The sequence below is a fragment of the Sceloporus occidentalis genome, unplaced genomic scaffold (assembly GCF_023333645.1).
Source record: "Sceloporus occidentalis isolate IW3139 unplaced genomic scaffold, rSceOcc1.0.p SCAF_43, whole genome shotgun sequence".
NCBI lineage: Eukaryota > Metazoa > Chordata > Lepidosauria > Squamata > Phrynosomatidae > Sceloporus > Sceloporus occidentalis.
This window is the reverse complement of record NW_028317023.1, coordinates 4,271,233-4,293,718: the sequence shown is the minus strand read 5'-3', so window position 1 is coordinate 4,293,718 and position 22,486 is coordinate 4,271,233. Positions and strand designations below refer to the sequence as shown.

Sequence of the window (22,486 nt, the reverse complement as noted above, 5' to 3'; positions counted from 1 at the left end):
ATGTCAGCAGCCTTCTACCTGCTAACCACCCTGGGGGGTTATGTGATCACCTCTGCTTTACTGCTCAAATTCCCCAACCTGCTCCACAAGAAGAAGCAACAGAAGTTCAGATGCAAGCACATCTCCCACCGGGGAGGTAAGGATACTGCGGTGTCAGAGTTTGGGGGGAGCTACATGTAACAATCAAGAGTAAGGCAAACAGTACCAGAGCACTTATCTGTAATGGAACAGTACATATAGCATGTTCTAAGATGCAACATATTAAGTTATACATTCCAGGTCTTCTGGCTACTAGGGAGGTCCAGCCATGGGTTCCTGTCCAAATACATTGGAAGCTGATATGAGTATCCAGGTGTTTTAACAATGAAAGCAGTTAAAGACAAGATAGGGGTCTGTTCCCTAAAAGGGGATAATGCGTTATCAATGGCAAACCCTAATAATCATCTTTAATTACAGGTGCTCCTCACTCATTTACCAATGGATTATACAGAGACAGCTCAGCTTGCCCCCGATAATGCATAATAGTGATGTCAGGCAGTTGAAATGTAAAAAACCCTTTTAAGTGAATAAACCCCAAATGCACTTGAACTATACCGGTAAACTTTTCGTATTCACATATATTACAGTTTTATGTTCAGAAACCATCAAACATGTCACTTGGTCAAATGTATAATTATGGGCAGTTAAACCTATGGCTACCATTGTCACTGTCACTGAGAGAGAATAAAGAAGAAATGAATTGCCCACGACAAGCTATTATGTGCTGTAACTCTGGAAATATTTCACTAAAGCTGCAGTTTGCAAGAGAGTTGTCATTTCATTATGCATTATATAAGGCGAATAGGCTTCTTCAACAAAAACAGCATGATCAGCCCCATATAATATGACCTAAGTTCGCATTCTGCGGATCCAGCTCGGCTCTTCTCACTGGTGTTGGCGGTTCATTACGCCAAACAAGATCAGTGAGTTGAAACCACAACTCTCACGTGACATTACATGACCCCATAATAGTAGCATAGCAGTTAGAATGAGTGTGTGTTCCTTATGGTGTGTGTTGAGGGCCACACAGCATGGCATCACCAATCTGTCTAATGTAAACCAGATAAATGTGCCAACCACAACATGGCATCACCAATCTGTCTAATGTAAGCCAGATAAATGTGCCAACCACAACATGGCATCACAAATGTGCGAGATCTAAGGCAGATACATGTGACAGCCACAACATGGCATCACCAGTCTGTTTAATGTAAGCCAAATAAATGTGACAACCACCGCATGGCAGCACTAGTTGGTCCGAAATGAAACACAATATAGCACTGTTGTTGTAAATAACATAGGATATAGGCATAGGATGCAATAAACATTACCGATAAATTGTGCGCTATACTGACCTTTGCCCATTCCAAGCTTTTATTGTAACCATAAAACACACAAGCAATAAGTTACCTTATCAGAAAACAAGTCAAAGCAACACTAGGCACTAAGGATATCTCTTGGTTTAACCCTGTGAGTGACGGGGGCTCACATGATTCACACTCAAAGTGACAAAACTTTGTTTGTAGTCAAGGCAATGGATGTGCTGCATATTCTCACCTTTTCGTTTAGAAACTGCATGTATGTTTGATTGTTTCGCAGTATTGCACACATTAACGTTTAGAAGTGCAAAAGGGTTTTTTAGTGATCAATTTGCCTTTTAAATGTAAACTTGGATTAGCCAAAACACCGTGCCATTGGGACACAGGAGTGATGGGAGTGATAAACGCCTCTGTACGGCTATGAAGATTTTCCATTAAAAATCTGTTCCATTTCATGGAATATACCGGTATATGTACCGTATATATATCGTGGGAAACAGTGCACAAAAAGGATATCATCGTTATAACTACAGACATCACGAGCAGCAGATGTCAGTATCAGCTTAAACAGCGTTGTGGGGGTCCACGTTACGCCTCTGTTAACATTGTGATTGTAATGTTCATATTACATGGTTTTATTTATATAGATACGTGTTATACAGTGTAATTATGGTGTGTAAAATGTCAGCGCTGCAGTATGAGAAGCAAATAGAAGACGGGTGTTCTGCAGCACATGCGCTTCATGCCAGTCCTGCATTAAATACACAGCGCATGATATGGGAGATACAGTGTAGCTATAAGTATTATCGCACCATGACGCTCGGCAAATGCAAAGCGCTTATTTTATTATGAACAGGTTTTCTTTTAGTTTAATGACTAATGGCTGCATTGATGGTGGTTAATGGTTTTTGGTGTTGTACGGTTCCAGTGTATATGTATTGTGCAACTAAGAGGTCAAGGCAGTGCGCTAGTACTGATCAGACTAAAAATCTCATCACCCTCATCCTGCTGTAGCTGGAAGGTGTAGTCTTGCATTAAATAGCTGAGAGGTTCCTTTACATTTTCATAGCGGTATAGGGAGATTCTGCAGAATTCCCCCCTTCCCCAAGCCATTCCCCGTGCAGGAGATGTGTTTGGCTGAACATAATATACTAACTGCCGGTAGGCTCCAGCTCTGTCTCGGTGAACGCTGCAGACCCTGCACACACGTGTACACTTATGGAACACGCTCCCATGGATCTCTGCCACAGAACCAGGGGTCGACCACGCTATTAGGTGATCAGGCTCCCCATTGTGCCACTGCTCAGTGGGATGGTTATAAGGGAGAACTTCAGTCTCACCAACTGGCTCATTTTTGCCATGAAGCACTGTGCCTAACTGATGCCCTTAGTTAAGCCTAAGGTGGCACCTGAGGCAAATAGATCACCGCTGCCACCTGCCATTCAGCACAGATAGTCAGCTGGAGATTAAGTGACTTGTAATTCCGCCAAACTACAGAGATCAGCGATGTCGTCACCCAAGGCTCTTCTGAAAACCCGGCAGTGATTTTAGGCTCTATCTTATTTCACAGTCAAGGAACAAGCTTACAATGTAGATGTAGTTCAGCATTCGTCTTAAGCCTGCACAGACAACCATATGTATTGCTTTGTAAACATATGGCATTTATAGCATTCGCTGGGTTCGCTGGATCCCACATTCCAGATGACTGTGAGATCTGTCTGTCTCCATCACAGGGAGGCAATATTTCAAGGCAAGTCCTATACCAAGTTGCAGCCCAGAGAAATTGTGACTTTGCACCCCCCCACACAACACACACAAATAGAATGCCAATGTGGTCAAAGTCCTCTTGTTGCCCCCCCCCCCCCCCCGTTTAGGCTTTCATTTCACCCCTGGCAGGTGTCACATCTACTTACCCCCACAAAATGTCCCCGATGTGTGAAACAGCCAGCGTCCCCTTCTCCTGGCCAGATGCCCCAAGCGGTTGTCTTAGTGGCCTGATACTAAGACCAGCCATCTTCTACTTGTTTTAACACTAAAAGTAACCTTCCCTCCTAATAACCTTACCTGCACCCTAAACAAACGTGTGTTCATCTTATCACCCATTTACTATGTATCTATGTATAATTTAGAGGAACAGCCAGTGTTCAGGACATATCTGTTTACTCCTTGAGACACTATGCAGGACCCATTATGTGATGATGGCAATAAGGCATATTCCAATATTCCAAAAAAAAACAAAAAACTTGACTACTATGCTTGCACCATTTGATAATAATGATGTATTTTTTATACAATTTGATTTAAAACCATATTTTCTGTTGTCTTAATAATAATAAGATTTATTATTATTAAACAAAACTAATACAAAGTTTTATGTATCAAAGATATGAAAACATTATTCCAATAAATATTTCAGTTCATATACAATGATATTCAATTGAAACATAAAACTATCCTTAGATCCTCGTTATCTGTTCATTCATAGGTGCCGGATATTATCACATTTTTCAAGCTTCTCTAGATTATTAAGATGGGACCCTTTTTATTTACAATGTCTTTTAGGGTTGTAGAATACTACGATACTTATATTCATACCTGCTTAGAAAAGAGGGGCATCCAGTGAGGAAATGGGGATAGAAGGATCTGGGGCCGAAGACAAACACTTAGCATCTAAGGACATGTGTAGACATGTGGTGCCTATTATCTCAGATTCCTGTAGAGCATGACAAGCTTTTGACGGCTCAGGATGAACCCCTAAGAATTTATGGCTGAATAGCAGGCCTTGATGTTCTATCATACAGAGGAATAAGAAAACTGCCGACGTCTTTAAGAGTTGCTCCAATTTTTCTAGCTTTCCTTGGTTGACGTGATCTGCTTAATGCTCAGAAACGCTGATGAATTATTTGCAGCTCCTCAGTGTTTGAAGGATTGTAATCCTGCCCTTTGCATAAAAGAACGCATTAACCCTGGTATTTGATGCTGGGAGCTTGGATGACTTCTGTTCCAAGTGAAGTGTCCCCTATACACCCAAATTATTAATAGCGACAGATGAACACCTACCTAACGAGCTAGTTTAATGAAAATGAGTAACTCAACCAACCTGTCAATTTGATCCTCTTTGTTTTCCAGATTGATATTTTTTTAACTACTGTTACCATTAATCATTAGGAACAAAGAGCAACAGACAGAAATAATAATGAGTGTCAGGTTGTGTTTCTGTATTATTATTCATTATTATTAATTGACTTGTATAGCACTATAATATACTGCAGCGCTGTACAATGAGTAAATGATGTAACATAACAATTTGTGGGGAGATGTAACCCCCCATGAAAATATGGGCAGAAAAGTAGAAATATACCTAATAATAATAATAATAATGCAGCACTAAAAATGTCTCCAGCAAGAATTACTGAACTGGTCCAAAAATATGCATAATTAGTATGGACATAGGGTTACTATTGCGACAACACATCATCAGTAGGGTAAACCTAACCTGTCTCACGACGGTCTAAACCCAGCTCACGTTCCCTATTAGTGGGTGAACAATCCAACGCTTGGTGAATTCTGCTTCACGATGATAGGAAGAGCCGACATCGAAGGATCAAAAAGCGACGTCGCTATGAACGATTGGCCGCCGGAAGATTTCCGGCACTCAACATTACAAGCCGGCACCGAGACCGAACAGGGAGACTCGCCGCAGGACTGCTGAAAGGTAAGTACAAGGGGGGGGGGGGCGGCAGGGACGGAGGGAGAGGAAGGGTAGATAAGGGGGGAGCCGGCATTTTAAAATTCGTCCCAGGCGGCATTTTCCCTTGGGCCGGCCCTGTCCCTGAGCTCGCCTTAGGACACCTTAGGGGTGTATTGCCCCAGTCAAACTTCCCACCTGCCTCTGTCCTCGGAGCGGCTCGTCAGATATGTGGTTGGCCAGAAGGATGCTCTTCTCCTAATTTTGCAGCATGGTCATTTTGTTAAGGGTTTACTCAAAAACACAGGTTTCGGTGAATTAACCCCATGATGTAATTGTGTGTTCTGCAAGTAATACTACTAGGAAAATCCTTCCTCTGGAGTTTAATAAAGGTGGGGATGCCACTCTGTAGCTGCAGCTTCTCCCTAAGCTAAGAATTTTTTTTCCACTTTTAAAAAATGCATATTACTGTCAGGGGCAGTAAACAATCCATTTAAAAAGTGTAAAGGCAATTAGTGAATCTGCTACATTTATTCTCAAGTTACCACCACAGTATAAAACAAGCAATCTTAGTTCACTTTACCTTACAACGTATTAAGCAATAATGCCACTATTTGCGTGCGAAGCAGTTTTTACGATGATTTTTTTTTTATCTTAGGAGTATCTGTGCGCGTCTGCAATTATGGTATGTAAAGCAACTGTGTGATCGGTGAATCCTTACATGACTCACAGCATTGCATAAACCCAATCTCAATAATGATTTCATCAGAGCAAGTCACTTAAAGTTCCCGTAAACTGGATTACTGTGTATCTTTTTAGACCAGAATCAGCCAGTCCAAGATTATTCATCTGTTTGCGGACTTCCATTTGCCTGATCTTTATTCCTAGATTAAAATAATTAATTTAAAGAGATGTCACACACGTGAAAGCATGATATATATATATCAAACTAAATCAGAAATCTTCAGTTCTACAATTTAATTCGCAGTATTACACTATTCACACTACTATATAGAATGTAAAAACATTCTATATACCGTATTTGCTCGATTATAAGACAAGGTTTTTTCAGAGCAAATGCTCTGAAAAATATCCCTCGTCTTATATTGAAGTTCGTCTTCTAATCAGACCTAAAATAGAGGTCTAACTATAAGACTAAGATCCAGATCCCCCGCAGCGCTGCAGGGGACCTGGATCCTCCTCTCTGGCAGCCTCTGCTGCTGCCAGCACTTCCTCTGGGGTCTTCTATGATGGAGCGCTGGCGTCACATGACCTTTTTATTTATTTTTTTATTATTTTTATTAAATATGAAAAAATAGTTTATATGTGAATGAATATTTACTGGTAAACCTTTTTTCTTATAGGGTAGTCTTATATTCAGGCTTTTTCTTTTTTCCTAAATTAATATTCAAACTTTGGGGGGGTCATCTAATAATCAGGGTCATCTTATAATTGAGCAAATACAGTAGTAGTGTGAATAGTGTAATACTGCTGTTGTGCTGTTGTAGTTAAAATATGTATTTGGATCCACGCCTTGGTAGAAGTTTCATAATATGTTTTGTGGATAGAGCTATAATATACTTAATGATCAAAGAGTAATTTGTATTTAGCCAGGGGTGTCCAAGTTTTTTCTGCAGTGGGCCACTTCATCAGAATTGTATACGTGCGAGGGCCGCACTCATTCTTCACTGTGAGAAAATATGGCCTTTAATAAAACATGCAGATTAAAATAAAGTAAATGACACAAAACCTTTACTTTTCCTCTCACTGATTTCTGGGCCTAGAAAGGTTTGTGACTGCAAATTCAGGATAATTAAAAATTAAATACTTCTATTTATTCTAGGGATGCACCAAAATGAAAATTCTGGACCAAAACATTCACGGTTCACTTAGCCAAAACCCGAAAATGACCCCCCACCTTTAAAAATAATAATAAAAACTCACATTTTTAATAAAAGTAGGTAACACACCACAATTAAAAAAAAATAGCAATATGACTTGGCATGATAGGAGTGTGATTGCTAACAGCAATCACACTCCTATCATACCCAGGCAACCAGTAAATGCTGGTAACTAGGCTGTGCTTGCCGTGATTGCTGTTAGCAATCACACTCCTATCATGCCAAGTCAGCCAATACATGCTGGTACAGGGTGGCTGTAAGTGATGTGTAGACCCCATACTGCTGGCAGCATCAATACACAAGGGGGGCAGCTAGCTAGGTTTCAGCATGTACTGGCTGACTTGGCATGATAGGAGTGTGATTGCTAACAGCAATCAAAGTCCCATCATGCCTAGGTTCCAGCACTTACACATCCATGCTATCACACACACACTCATTCATTCATATACTCATTCATTCACAGATTCATTCCCTCAATCACGCATACTCATTCAAAGACCCTCCCCACCCCCTTACCTGCACTACAGCTCCTCGATGCCGCTCAGACTTCAGCAGGGGGCGCGGCCTCCCTCTGCGTTCTCTGGTACTGCACAGAGGAAGCAGGATGGGATGATGTCACGTGAACCCTCCCACAGGTAAGTAGCAGGGCTCTTGTTGTAGCAGGGCTCGAGGTGCGGACCGCGTAAGATCGGTTGCCCTGGCTGCCGATCTTACGCGGGCCGCACCTCGAGGTCTCGCGGGCCGCATTTGCAGCGTTTCTATTGGGGGGTGGTTCCTACGGCCCTGGGGGGATTTCTTCGTTATCTGTCCCCCCCGCATGAGTTACTGGGGGGGATCTGTCCCCCCGGTTCCTACGCCCATGCCCATACTGCTGGCAGCATCAATACACAAGGGGGCAGCTAGCTAGGTTTCAGCATGTACTGGCTGACTTGGCATGATAGGAGTGTGATTGCTAACAGCAATCACAGTCCCATCATGCCTATGTTCCAGCACTTACACATCCATGCTATCACACACACACTCATTCATTCATATACTCATTCATTCACAGATTCATTCCCTCAATCACGCATACTCATTCAAACACCCTCCCCACCCCCTTACCTGCACTGCAGCTTCTCGATGCCGCTCACAGACTTCAGCAGAGGGCACGGCCTCCCTCTGCGTTCCCTGGTACTGCACAGAGGAAGCAGGACTGGAGCAGAGTCATGTGATGTCACGTGAACTCTGCTAGGGTCCGCTTCCTCTATGCACTACAGAAGACCCTCCCACAGGTAGGTAGTAGGGCTCGAGGTGCGGCCCACGTAACATCGGTTGCCCTGGCTGCCGATCTTACGCGGGCTGCACCTCGAGGTCTCGACGCCCTTGTATTTAGCTATATTACATTGCCTAAGATGTATATTTTTTATTTCTAATATTTATCTCCATTTAATAAACTTGATTCCCATCAGTATGTAAAGCAAATTCTATGGAAAATAATATTTCTATTTCTATTTTTTAAGGTGCAGGTGAAAACTTGGAAAACACAATGACCGCTTTCCAACAGTGAGTAAACTACCTTTTGAATATCAATTTGCGGGGTGAATATTAAGAATCATTTGACTTGTTGGTTCAGTGGTGTATAAAGCTGTCAACCTAAATCTATACCAACCTGATCCACACATGGATATGACATTATTGTCCTCAGAGTAGAAATATTAGAACAAGAGGTCTTTGCCTGAAGTTAGAGGATCAGCGCCTTAATGTAGAGACGTTTTACCTCACCGAGAGAGTGGTAGATTAGTGGAATAGCCTCCCGGCAGAAGTGGTTAATATAGTAAGGTAATTTAAATATGCATGCGAGTTGTACAGAGATAAAGTTCATCTTTGTGGGAGTTGTGGTTAGCTCCTACGATATCAAGGGGCCAGTTAAGGATCTTTTAGTAGTTATTGGGAAATATGAATAAACCTTGTAATTATAAAACCTGTGGATTTTTTAGTAGATTATAGAAAATTTCGTTAATCAGACCTACCGTACGAAAGAACTTCCATTTCTTCAGTAATTGTACCCTCCATATATAATATTTAGAGGAGCTTTTTTCATTTCTTTTTAGATTATATGTTATGGTTGGCTCTGTATTAGTTCTTCATTATACTGCTTAATTATTTGGCTTGTGGAGAGTACATCATCGGGTCTGAGGGCAAATCCGTGGTGGGCCGCTGGTCTCATGGACACTGATGGGAACATTCACCCATCAACATTGAGAGGAAAGCAAGTTACCCAAACCCTCAATACCTTGTATTCTCTAGAAACATTCAAACAGTCTGATGAAGGATCAAAGTACGCTGATGACCTGCAGATTCCCAGTGGCTTAGATTTAATTACTTCTAAACTCAATCTCAATTCTCCAATTAATCTTGCTAATGTAGCTGAAGTACCCGTTGGTTACAATATTATGTCAAAATCCCTCTGTGCTCGATGTTTTTAATCAGATTTTGATATAGCCAAGGCAATAGCAAAATGCTTTTTTTTTTACCCGAAAATCGCTGTCAGGCATATGGTTGGATGTCTGAAATTTGTTTTGTATAATATCTTTACAAAAGGAAGATATAAATACCGAATATCTAGTTCACGGGTCACGATGGTCACCCCTCGCATGGTGAACTGGTAAGTTGAGTTTAAGCCTCCATGAAGTTACTTCTCTAGTACTGTGTACACAAGACTTGTATTAGTTCCAATAGTCATAATAATGGGAACCTTGAAATTTGGCAAGAATGAGCACAAATTCCAAATAACAAATGTATCCTTGAAAACTGTAAAAATATCTGCAAACATGCGAAACTTTATCAAGGAACATCCTGAATCCAAAGAAAGAGTCCTTGAGATTAATACTAGCAAAAGAGCCAAGGCCGCCTTTAACATGGAGCAGCTCTCACGGGTCCGAGCTTACCGTAATGTTATCCATTAGCAGAAGAGACAATGTGATGCAAAAAAATACTCAAAAGTAAAGACTACCATTTGCCAGTGGCCTCAACTCAAATGGAAGATGCATAATATGATGTTTCACACCTGCTGCATAATATAGATGGGGTGTAAAGTGCCATCAGAAATCAGTCTTGGGTCAACGTAACATTTTGTCCCAATTAAGTAGATCTGTAATGTATAATGTGATGCATGCCGTTAAAAAAATCGACCTTAAAATCGGAGCATATGTATTGCATTCAGTCGAGTCATGATGACAGTGTTGTTTTTTTTGAGTGGTGAAGTCATGTACAATATCTGTCTAGTCAAGTGACCAAAAATGAGTGTTTAAACAAATAATATGTGTAGCTTATGTAAGCAGAGAGGTTACTTTGCAAATACAAAATAAGAGTAATTGTTCTAGTGCTTAGATAATATACTTTTATACAGCTGCATGTTATCGGTTTGTATGTATTCTAACCCAATCTACTAGGCAAGCACCCTGACTCATTACCACACTGCCTTGTGCTAAACATTAGAATGGCTTGTCTTAAGCAACCAGTTGCTATTGTACTATGGCCATACCTGGGAACTCACTAGGTTTCACCTGGAGACTCCGGGTGAAGCGCCGTTTCTCTGGGTCATCACCGGGAAAGTCCAGGTGACTTCCCCGTCAAAAAGCGCGTGTCCTGCGAGGTCAGCAGGACGCCCACTGACGTTAGTGGGACCGCCCGCAATGTCAGCAGGATCTCCTACCCGTATCCTGCAAGGGCTTGCTGATAGCCAGAGCCATAAAGATCCCAGGCATGGGCATGGCATCCAGGCTGCTTAAGCATGGCACTCGGCTTGCAGCATCTGGGGCAGCTGCCCTTCTTGCCCCATGGAAGTAATAACCCTGGCAATGCTCAAAGAAAATACATGTTTTTGCCATAGGACATAGCTTATACAGTCTAAACAAACATTGGTAAGAAAAACACAAAATAGTTGGCAAATCCACTGCCCAGTTGGTATCATTCTCACAAAATTAAAAGGCCAGCATTGCTGCCAATGAGAACAGTGAATGAATAGTTTATGATTACTATCAAGTCTCTGGTATCCAGAAACTGTGGTTCACAAAAGAACTGGCCTCAAATCCCCAGATTTCCTACCTTTTATCGTAGATCGTATTGAGTAAATAGCTCAGAAAAAGTACAAAGTACATTTATTCAATCTCAAGGTATAAATTCAAAGGTTAGACCAGCGTGGAAAGCACCTTCATCACTCTTTGATGACACTGAAACTTTAGCAATTTCTCATTTGGTCACCAACCGCTTAGTTTTCATACATGTCCCTTTCACACGTGACAAATACTTAAGAAATAATCAATGAGAACCAAAATATAATTAGCATTTTTTAATCAAATGCATGCTTGAGTTGTATTTTGTAGGGCTTTGCTGCCCTTCTGTATAGCAATGAGGTTAATTATGTGAAATTGGTTCCTATGTTTTTAGCTGATTTTTTTTTGTTGGTTCCTATGGTTTTAGCTGATTTTTTTTGTTGGTTCCTATGGTTTTAGCTGATTTATTTTTCCACTTATTTTGCTTCCCCTCATGTTTCATAGTGCGGTCAGCCTTGGGACTGACATGTTGGAGCTCGATTGCCACCTGACAAAAGATGAACACGTTGTGGTGTCACACGATGGAAACTTGAAAAGGTCGACTGGCGTCAACGTCAACATTTCAGACCTTAACTACTCTGTAAGTAACTTTATTTCATTTTAAGGATATATTTAAAAATGACAAGCTAAATCAATTAAACCGAGGGCGGTATATATTTTTTCTAAATTAAAAAACAAATACAAGAAGAAAACGCATTTGGCTCCAAGGTTACTGAGCGTGGACACAAGGAATTTTACAAACAATGAGATTACTGATATTGTACCCCTGCGCTCCATGGTGTTATGTCTGCTGCTTTGTACCAAATACCGTTGGATTTAGGTTAAGGCATTTGTTAAACTGATTGAACTGGCTGAGCATATTTCAAACAGTCTATGGAACGTCCATTATTTCTCTACACTTGGCAACAACTGGGACGTCACACGAGGTGCTTGGTGGCACCAGAACCACCATCCATATGGTTGCACTACTTTACGGGGCTCAGGCAGGCTATTTACTGTATTAAAATCGTTTCCTGCTGGATATATATTAAGTCCAGGAAACATTGCAGTATGTTTAGCTGATTAACATTCCACAGTTTGAGAGCTAAGTGAGGGCATGAGCATTTATCTAAAGACGCATTACCTCCCAAGAGGAGGAAACTAGGGTAAAGGCCACTATTCGTTAATTCTCTTAGCGTAAGCCTCACGTACATCGCTATATGGCTAAATAATTCAGATCTTTACAAGTGTAGCCTGCGATCTGTATATTGCTGTTTTTGGACTATTAACCCCTTAAGGACAATGGGCGGCCCCTAAACCCATTGAAAACAATGCATTTTGAGCCCGTACATGTATGTAGGGGTTAAACAAGAAAGAGAGAGAGAGAGAATACTTTCTGTGCTAATATGAAACTTAAACGTTTAAAACAATGATTGTGTAACATTCTGTCCTCCCCAGAGTAAGTAGGATTTTAATATATTAACAAACACTGATTTCAATCAATAGGGCTTTGAACCATCCCATGTAGATCAAACACAGCCTGTTATACAACATGAAATTGCAGTGTTATAGATTCCAAAGTGAGGGGTTTGTCTCCTGTGTGGATTTAACCACCGATTTAAGAATTTTGTTTGCCAGTAAACACAATGTATATGCTGGCCACTGGTAGAAAGTACCAAGCAACTGTTCCTGGTTCAGTGGGATGGTCTTTATTTTGATCTTCGTTATCTCGTTTAGTGTTTCTCTTATCTTGGTTGAAAAAGCTGGATTTCTATAGAACTATGAATCGTCCAGCAAGTGTCAGAAATGAACATCTTTGTTATATTCATATAGGGATCTTCATTTTATTTGTAGGAAAGAAACAATCGTATTGATGAATATACTGAATACATGTTTATCTTTACAGGATCTCCCTACGTACCTGTGCCAACTGGATGTCACCTTTGAAAAGGGTAAACATCATAAACTATTTTCTATGAGTCTTTCGGTTCATTTGTTCTGAACGGCCACCTGCTGTGCCACCACCTCCAGCTTTAATCGCTTCTAGGCTGGATACGTAGTCATGGAGCTTGACCTATGTTTTTTTGAATAGGGGTTGGCCTATTTTAAACTTGGTTTAAAATTAAAATATTAACTTAAAATTGTACAAAATGTTTAAAGCTACAAAATGTTCAACCAAGATCGCCTTTGCTCTTTAAGGGCTGGTGTGTCTGAGATAGATGAGGCACTTGTGGCTTTATAACTGTGCCAAATGATCATCAGCAGATGGCACAGCGAGGAGAGCAATGAGTCGGAACAGTCACGCCCGGGCCAAGCAAACATTCATTTGTCAGACATTGGAAAGAACATGTGAGGGCTGTCAGGGAGGGAACAATGCACTATTACCCGAGCCTGGATCAGTATACTTTTATTAAAAGTTAAACATTTGTTTAAGCTACACAAAGGTATACAAGACATGCAACAAAACAAACAAAGCATTCCAGCTTGTCAGATGGGATGATGCGCACTCAACGCCATCTCCATCAGGGGCTTATCATTAGTTCCAGGGATTGCCACATTAATAATGCACAGCAAGCAAGAAGTGACCATCTTCATTATGGTTTCTGACAGAACACTGTTTTCAGAGATGCTCAGATGAGAAACAACATTTAAAAGCTTGTTCTGCTATTGAATGTTGGCCCAGAGGTATAAAAAACAAGCCTGGAACAAAATGCCGCGTGGGCCATTTAGCTGGAGCACTCATTGATTGTCTGTGAATTTTCATTGACTCTTTGAGCATTTAACTTTTGTGAGCACTCAGAGTAGATGAGATGCCATAGGCCTCTCTGTGCTAAAAGCTGATGCCCTGTAGATGTTAAACACAATCTATGATTCCACCGTTCACCGTAAAGTTACCCGACACACTGAAGTCCCTCAATGATCATACGGTTTGGACCAACGCAGCAGCTGGTCATTTTCCAGTTTGCATTCTTCCCCCCCTCCATTTTTTCTTTTTAAATGCTTGTTTGTTTACACAGTATGCATGCTTGATTTTTACTTGTTTGCACGATGTAGGGTTATGTTTAGTATTTCCCTAAACTTTTACATTAGCCTTTGGAGACTGGACTTGGAAAGTCCCCACTCAAAGTCTTCAGTTAATGAACCTCTTGGACACTCCTTAAACATTATCAATACATTAACACATTTCTTTGGCTTTTTTCTTTATATCTAACTCCTTGTAGCCCATTTGCAGCTAAAAGTTTCCCAAAATTATTCATCTGCCCTTATATGAGTGAATAACAGCTGGTTACTAACTAACCCTAGTCTATTGCTGTGGTTATAAACCTTTAAGTCATCTACCCTATCATGCTGCACTCCATATGTGAATCCTGCTTGTGCTTGGCATCTACAGGTGACAGTATGGGTCATAGACTCGGACATCATGTTGAGTGGACAGATTTGCCTTTTAACGTTCAGAGTCCCAGAGCTGTAAGAAATGCTCTGAAATTGCTTGCCCCACTGTGATTTAAAAGATTCCATTTGTTGGAAATTGGGTTAACCTGTTAGTGACAGATGAACTTTGTTCCAGATTGCTGCTGTGAAGCTGGAGAAGACAAGCGTATCCCTTTGCTGCGAGAGGTGTTTGAAGCTTTTCCAGAGACACCGATCAACATTGACATCAAAGTGAATAACGGCATTCTTGTTAAAAAGGTATTCCGGCTCTTCCATTCCTTATTCCACATTGATACCATCTTGGAGAGAGCGCTATACCAGCAGAGCCAGCCTTATGTGTTCTGGCGCCCTGTGCGGACTACTCCTCTGGCGCCCCCCATCCCCTTCTCTCTGCCTCCCCCACTCTGCCCCTTCTCACTGCCTCCTCCACTCTGCCCCTTCTCACTGCCTCCCCCCCTACCCCTTTTCACTGCCCCCCGTCCTCTGCCCCTTCTCACTGCCTCCCCCACTCTGCCCCTTCTCACTGCCTCCCCCACTCTGCCCCTTCTCACTGCCCCCTCCTCTTCCCCTTTCTCCCTATCCTTACTTACCTTGTTGCCGCGACGGAGTCACGGAGCGTGAGGGGCGCTGAGCGGTCCCTGAAAACTTCACGAGCGACCACTCGGTGCCCCTACCCAGGACTTAAATTGAAACATCGTTTTTTTTTGTTTGTTTTAACTTTATTTAACATCCTCCATGTAAAATAAAGTTAATTTTTTTTATTTAATATGGAGGATGTTAAATAAAGTAAAAAAAAAACATTTTTTTATGCTTTCATTTAAGTCCCGGGCAGGCGCCCCTTATGCCATGGCGCCCTTTGCGGCCGCACAGGTCGCAGGCCCCTAAGGCCGGCCCTGCATACCAGTAGCTAGCAGAAATAATTAATATTTTATGGAATATTGGCTTACTGTCCATACACAAGGGCCAGCTTTCTCTGAAAGGGGTAACTAACAAATGAACGCACATCTCTACATATACTCATACCTTACTTTACTCCCGATACTCACTGTGTGCTGTAACCCTACTACACCCTGTTACACCACCTCTGGAGTGGTAGGACTCAAACTTCCCTCAAACAATATTTACGTTAGGGCACCTTCCTTTTTGGTCTGTTGCCTGGTTTTACATTTTGGAGGCCATGTTGTGTTTCATAGATGAGGCCGTTGTACAAGTGCCTTTAACTCATAACAGAGCTAATTTATATCAGGCAGCACAACTTATCAACCTTTTTTTTTCTACAAGTACCCAAACAACATCCATGTGCCAGCATAGGTGATTGGGTCCTGGTTATAATAAAAAGTACCCCCATATACATAGAATACCTCCCAGCACATCGAGTTTCCCATGGGGAGCACTGTGACGGTAGCAGTTTTTACCGGACTCTTTTAGGCTTGTCGGTTCCTGAAGCGTTACGGCTTCTATCCCACTTCTCAGCTGGCTGGACCTTGAGTTCTCTTCTTTTTCTGGAGCAGCTGAAATCATCTAGTAGTAAAGCTGGTTTGCAGCCGAGACTTTACTATGAGAATTACACCCAGGAACATCCTTTATGAACCAAAATGTACAGTATATCTACAGTTTAGACCTAGACTGCTAAAGATTGAGACAAAACAGCAAGAATTATATGCACATTAGAGAGTCAGTGGGGAGTGGAGAAGACTAGTGAGTGGTATTGTTTTAATAATGTTATAAGCAACGCAATGGCGGGGAATGGGTAAATCAGAGAGCCTAGTATGAGGCTGGCTTAGAAATAAACCAATATTTTCTCAGCTGATAGGAATGTGTGTATTTATACTCATCGTAAATATTTGTCTTGTTGAATGTTCTGCCCGGTTTGTCTGCTCACCGCATTTCTCTTTTATCGCTGCAGCGGCCGTGCAGTGTGTGCAGTGTTAAGGGCTCATCAAGGGAACTGCTTGCCAGATGACTCACAGTGTGTGGCTAGTCTTAAAGAAATAGTGAATTCTCAAGCCCACAGCTGGAAAACTCTAGACTTTTGACATTAGGCTTAATCAACTGACGAAGACTTACCACCCTTTGGAAACGCGTGAAGATGTTATAATATTGATATCCGAAAGGAATCTAAACGATGTGTTTTTGCTCCTTGAGAAAGTGGTCCATTGTGGCTGTCTCCTGCCGGTATTAACCGGTGAGATGGGCAGTGCCACGGTGTGAAGAACCCGGCTTCATTTAATTGTCGCTCGTTCATGACCAAGCCGGTGTTTATAACGGTGAAGCGTGGCGGGCACACTTTCTCTTTGTTTTAGGTAGCGGGAGGGTCAGCTTAGAATGCAATCCTTTCTTTTAGGGAAAGATTAGAACAATCTGTGATTTGAGCTCCCGGCTGCCCGCGAGTATCCTCTGCCTGCGGCGTCGACGATATGAGGGTGCTTATGGCGGTCGAGTTGTGGAGATGATATAGTGATCTCTCTATTCTGATTGTCTCACCGCTGTGGTCAAGTGTAAAGTTCCTAAACAATTCCATGGGTGTAGATTACTTGGAAGAAACCATTACAATGATACGTCTTTTGCCGCAGGTGTCAGAGCTGGTGAAAAAGTACAACAGAGAGCAGCTGACCGTGTGGGGCAATGCAAACTACGAGATTGTGCAGAAATGTCACAAAGAGGTAAGTGTGGCAAAAAACAAATATCAGTTTATAAGTAAAGCGGTATTTTAGCTCAGGGAATTAGAGATCTTTGGCCAAAGCTGTTAAAATCTTTCTCCATCACACACCTAATGTACAAAGCTGCCAGAACCAATAAGGGGAGAAATAACTCAACGAACAAGAGCAATAAGTGCTAATTGTTGTGAGAACAGGCAGTTAAGATGACTGCTCCCGTGGTATAAATATGAGTTGGGTCTCTAATATTATTTTAATATGTAAACACTGTGTTATGTAGGTCTACTTATTGTACTGAACCGTGAAGCGTAGGACTTGGGAAAACGACAGCCCTACATTAAGCTGTCACATGTTGCTGCTTTTAGTTATTTGTCCTTCTTTTATGCCATTAACCCTCTGGATGCTAGAGGCTTGCAAATACATTGTTCATCCGACTTCTATATCGCCATGGTTTAAGTCAGCCACAACTTGAATACTTCCCGTTTTTTCACTTTGAGACTAAATGGCATGACTTTTTACGCCATCTCATACGGTATCATCATTCATGTGATTGTGTATATTTGTTTTATGTTACAGCTTTCTATGATATTTATGATCCATCCTTGTTTTTCCAGAACTGTGACATCCCCCTCCTCTTCTGCTTTCAACGAGTATTACTCCTGGTGGGATTGTTTTACACCGGACTCCTGCCGTTTGTCCCCATACGAGAGCAGTTCCTGGAGATTCCAATGCCCTCTATTATAATGAAGTAAGAAATAAAATACAATGTCCTCCACTTTGTTACAGTATCTGAGCAAGCATGTAGGTCCCAGCGTATATCATTGGTAACTAGTACCAACTGGTATGTTCTGGCCTAAGTCAGCTAGGCCTAGACCTACAGCTGCAGGTCCACGATCCAGTGGTAAATGGTCCTATTGGCAATCAGGCTCATTGGGCCGATTACAAGAGAGACGGTCCATTTACACTATGAAGGACCATGCTGAGCCGGCATAACCTCCGTAGCATGCTGTTCCCGGTGACCGCACATCCTCAACGGTGGAGCTCAGCAGTAACACAGACAGGAGAGGCCACAACCACATGGCCAGTCCTGAACATAGAATGAATTGTTCGGGTAAATTTGTTTAAACTGGATACAGATATAATGATTAAATAGGTGTGTAGTTCAGAGACTTCTTTACTACTTCCACGCAGTGAGTAACCGGGAAACGGAAAGTAAGTAGGCCTAAGGAAAGAGGAAATCGTAATGAGACAATGGAAAGGGATCATAAGAATAATGCATTGTAAGCTTATCCTCCTGCACCAGTAGGTTGTAGTCATTTATTTAATTAATAATTGTGTATACTGCCAATTTTAATGTTTTTGTTTAAATTGTATTTTATCCTATTGGGAATGCAATGTACTAAATGCTTGATGAAGCCTCAGAAGAAAGTAATCCAACGTGACCTGAAGATGCAGATATCGGCACGTTATTTACTGGCATCTTACCCATATGTACAAGGGCACTCACAGTTCTGATCAGTAATGACAGGCTCTCTCAACTTAAACTTACCATATGTAATGCATATGATAGTGGTCCCTTTAAGTTTTTGTGTGGTCGGTTTTGTAAATGCATGGGTGATTCTGGCGGATCCCCTCAAATCCATTTGCCCCTTTCTTCTCCCAAGCTTAATGCCCTGCAGGAGATGCATTTGGCCAAATGTATCTCCCTGCGTGTGATGCACTACTGAGTGCAATGACTACTTGTGCAGTGGCTCTGCTGAATGCTGGGGGGGGTTTCCGCATGTGTAAAGTCTTTCCCTTGATCTCAATGGGAACACTTTCCTGCCCCTTATTGGCATTAGACTGTCCCTTTGATGACCTTGGCTGAAGTGGCATCCCCAAGGACAGCAGCAGTGACTTTTTTTTTCTCTTATGTAGTAAAGGATAGCCTTATATGTGTAAGGCCTGGGGTCTAGCACCTCGTACGAACCTCGGATAGCAGAAATAAATACTTTTGCAATTTCACGCTTTTTCTACAGACTTAAGGATCCCTCAAAAATGAGCAGAAGTCACAAGTTTGTGGTGTGGATGGCAGATGCGTAAGTATCTCGGCATTTCATTGCATGGGTCTCAGTATGCCTGCATTGCTCTTTTTGTTGAAATGTATTTTAAATGCTCTCGCACAAAGCACCCGGCCAGTTTCAGTACTAATCTGAGCCGGTTATTATGGGTCTGACTGGTGAAGATATATCAGGCTGTCAATGCTCTGCAATGTGTAGCCTTCCATGGATTCTATTCCGGAGGAAAGGAAAAGAATCTATACAAAGCGGATTAATTGTACGTTTTGTTTAAATTATAGGAGAAGGAGCCACAAAATATTACATGATGATGTGTGTTATTTTGTTCTCACACAACATATAGTCTTAGTATAAAAAGTCAATCACACAAATGAAAAACGTCATCACCGCACCATTGTTATCCAGTATGAATGACCAAACCCAGGACTGAGCTGGTCCTTGCTGGTAATTCAGCAAGATTAATGTTGTGCTCTGATCTCCATAACTTATAATAAATTGCTACAACTCACTAAAAACCCACCGAAGAGTGCACAAATCACATAAGGAGTTACGGAAAATAACGATCCAGGTGCCATGTTGAAATGTCCACCTCCCATCATAGCAACCAATCGAATGGTCCAGTGACCAGAATCATACTGTCTATTTCCATTAGATCCAGATTATTGATTAAACCGCTCTTCATACATTCTACCACGATTCTACCAGAGATGTAGCTTTATGTATATATTTCCTTCTGCTCATGAGATGCAGTTATAGAAAGGCATAGATATAGCCATAGATATAGAACATACCTTAGCCATTATCTAATATTGATCTGGTTTGATTGAAACAATGAATGAAAGCACATTAATGTAGATTATTCCTACTGCAAAACACAGCCCAATGTGTTTGGTAATTATTATGTTTATTGAAAGTAAGATATCCATCAATGAGTTGTTTCCTGTTACAGGTTAATCATGAGAAAAAGTTTGTTTGATCACCTTAAAGCAAGAGGAATTCAGGTAGAGTATTTTCAATCACGGACGTCTCAAAAAACAGCATAATAAATGGTGCAGTGGTTTTGGCTGAAGGTCATGCTCTGTATCCATCATTTTAGTGAGTACTTGGAAGGGTGGGTCACATTAACATGCAAAATTACTAAGGACTGGAATTTAGGGGGAAATATAATAAAATCACCTTATTTTAACAGAATGCAAACATTTTAGCAGCATTTCTTAGTAAAAAGGAATCTCTTAAACTTTTGTTGCTGAAAACAACAACAACAAAAAAGCTTAATAATTAGTCAATATGCAGTATATTATATGAATTTAGGGACCTATGTCTCTATAAATGGTGACATGCCTTAAAAATATATATTGCAGGGCAGCATGAATATATTTTTTTTTATTACCAATTACCGAATTTGCGCGATTATAAGACGACCCCCCCAAAATTTGAATATTAATTTGAAAAAAAAAGGCTGAATATAAGTTTTACTAGTAAATATTAATTCACATGTTAACTATTTTTTTATGTTTAATAAAAACTATGATTAAGAAAAATGCTTCTATGAATGAGCACCGGAAGGTCATGTGACGCCGGGGCTCCGTCATGGAAGCCCCGGCAGAAGTGCCGGCAGCAGTGGAGGTTGTCTGCGCGCATCGCTGCCGGCTGCCAAAGAGGAAGATCCAGGTCCCCTGCAGCACTGCGGGGGATCTGGATCTTAGTCTTGTAGTCAGACCTCTACTTGAGGTCTGATTAGAAGATGACCTCGTATATAAGACGATGGTTATTTTTCAAAGCATTTGCTCTGAAAAAACCCTCTTCTTATAATCGAGCAAATACGGTACACTATACATACAGGTATTTATCATAAACACCTGTGGCTGTCAGAAAGAGAGGGTCTGTAGTGCTCTATAGAAAGGCTCAAGATATCAAATAAGATAAAAAAGATACTTCGAACTTTTTAATGGAACAATGTCAATTAATCAAATTAATGCAAAATAATGAGGCGGCTGTGGCCTCCTCGTGCCCCGTAATTTATTGCTATGACAATCAACATAGTTTGCACCCCAAATCCCTTGAAAATAGCCATTTATGTCTTTGATACAGGCATTGTGCTGCCACTTCCAAAAAAAAGAACGTGCGCCAGGACAGCTGAGAGTCACATAATGACCCTAGTTGACAGGACTGTCTCACCAAATACGAGACTGTTGCCAGCTACGCCTGTTCTGTTGTTGCATGTAGCTAACGTTGCAGTCTGTATTCCTATGTATAGTTGCACGGACGTGTTCCCCGTGACTTACGCAGCCTGTTCTCATCAGGTGTACATATGGGTACTAAACAATGAAGAGGAATATAAAAGAGCTTTCGACCTCGGTGCCACCGGCGTTATGACGGACTATCCGACCAGACTGAAAGAATTCCTGGAAAACCACGCACACTGAAACTTAACATCAAACGCCGAGCTGCAGGAAAAGGTCTACTCCGGCCATCTGATTGATATCTTGCTGTGCATTAGGGCCATCATACCTCACTCTCAACGTAGTAAATAGTTACTTATACCTTTATTATATTTATGGGGATCATGTTATAGTTTACATTTTGTAAATAAGCCGAATCAGGACTAAACCTCAGTACTGTATATTTAAAAAGTAAAAAAAAAAACATTTTTTAATATAAAGAGAGTCTGACATGGAATGTACTCAGTATTTAATCTGTTTTTATTTCGATTCTGGCCGCAGATTATATCGGTTTTCTTTGAAAATAAAATAATTCAGCCACGTTAGCCCTCAGAGTAGGGAAAACTCCCTGTTTTAGGATTTAAAAGAGCAATAGCAAAAGAGCAGTTATATTCTTAAAGAGGAGAAAAAGCAAGGATTATGTCGGAAGTGTTAGACCAGAAGACCACCCATGATCCTTTAATGTATAGAACAGAGAATAACAGATACGTAAGGGGTTATGTATAGAAGTCGTTCGTGCCGTTTGGACTATTTTATTGCATATACCCCAGTGTGGAAACTTACTGTATGTTTAAGAAAAAGTAATGAGCTTTTACTCATTATGTCGCCTTAAGTCCTGCTTTAAGTAATTAATTTTTTACATTTTTTTTTTAAATGATTTTATATTTCCCCGATTACGTGTACGGCGCTTGCGGTTAACGATCTGGTGTTTGTATAGGAAGTGGAAGCATCTTGTTATGTTATTGTTGGGACGAATAGACAAATCAGTCCGATGTCTCCGCGTATTGCATCGCAAACAGCAGTTCATGTTGTGGATTTTAGTAAACTAAACTTGGGGTTCTGATGCTGCTACTACAGTCTGCACACTGAATACGA

General features: G+C 41.2%; 1 protein-coding gene across 1 annotated transcript; it reads left to right on the top strand.

The window, feature by feature from the left end:
• LOC149289731 (lysophospholipase D GDPD1-like) lies at nt 1–21,595 on the top strand. The gene is made up of 11 exons (XM_089490250.1): nt 1–136; nt 8,450–8,492; nt 11,489–11,624; nt 12,930–12,975; nt 14,480–14,491; nt 14,607–14,713; nt 17,029–17,118; nt 17,727–17,860; nt 19,131–19,190; nt 20,119–20,170; nt 21,473–21,595. The coding sequence occupies exons 1-11, from the start codon at nt 1–3 to the stop codon at nt 21,593–21,595; spliced, it is 939 nt and encodes a 312-aa protein (XP_089346376.1).
• Nucleotides 21,596–22,486: the final 891 nt, after the last annotated feature.

Excerpts from the sequence above, each read along its gene's own strand:
- LOC149289731 (XM_089490250.1), top strand. The coding sequence starts at position 1 with ATGTCAGCAGCCTTCTACCTGCTAACCACCCTGGGGGGTTATGTGATC. Across the intron at positions 137-8,449 it reads GCACATCTCCCACCGGGGAG|GTGCAGGTGAAAACTTGGAA; the intron begins GTAAGGATACTG and ends CTATTTTTTAAG. Across the intron at positions 17,861-19,130 it reads ATGCCCTCTATTATAATGAA|ACTTAAGGATCCCTCAAAAA; the intron begins GTAAGAAATAAA and ends CTTTTTCTACAG.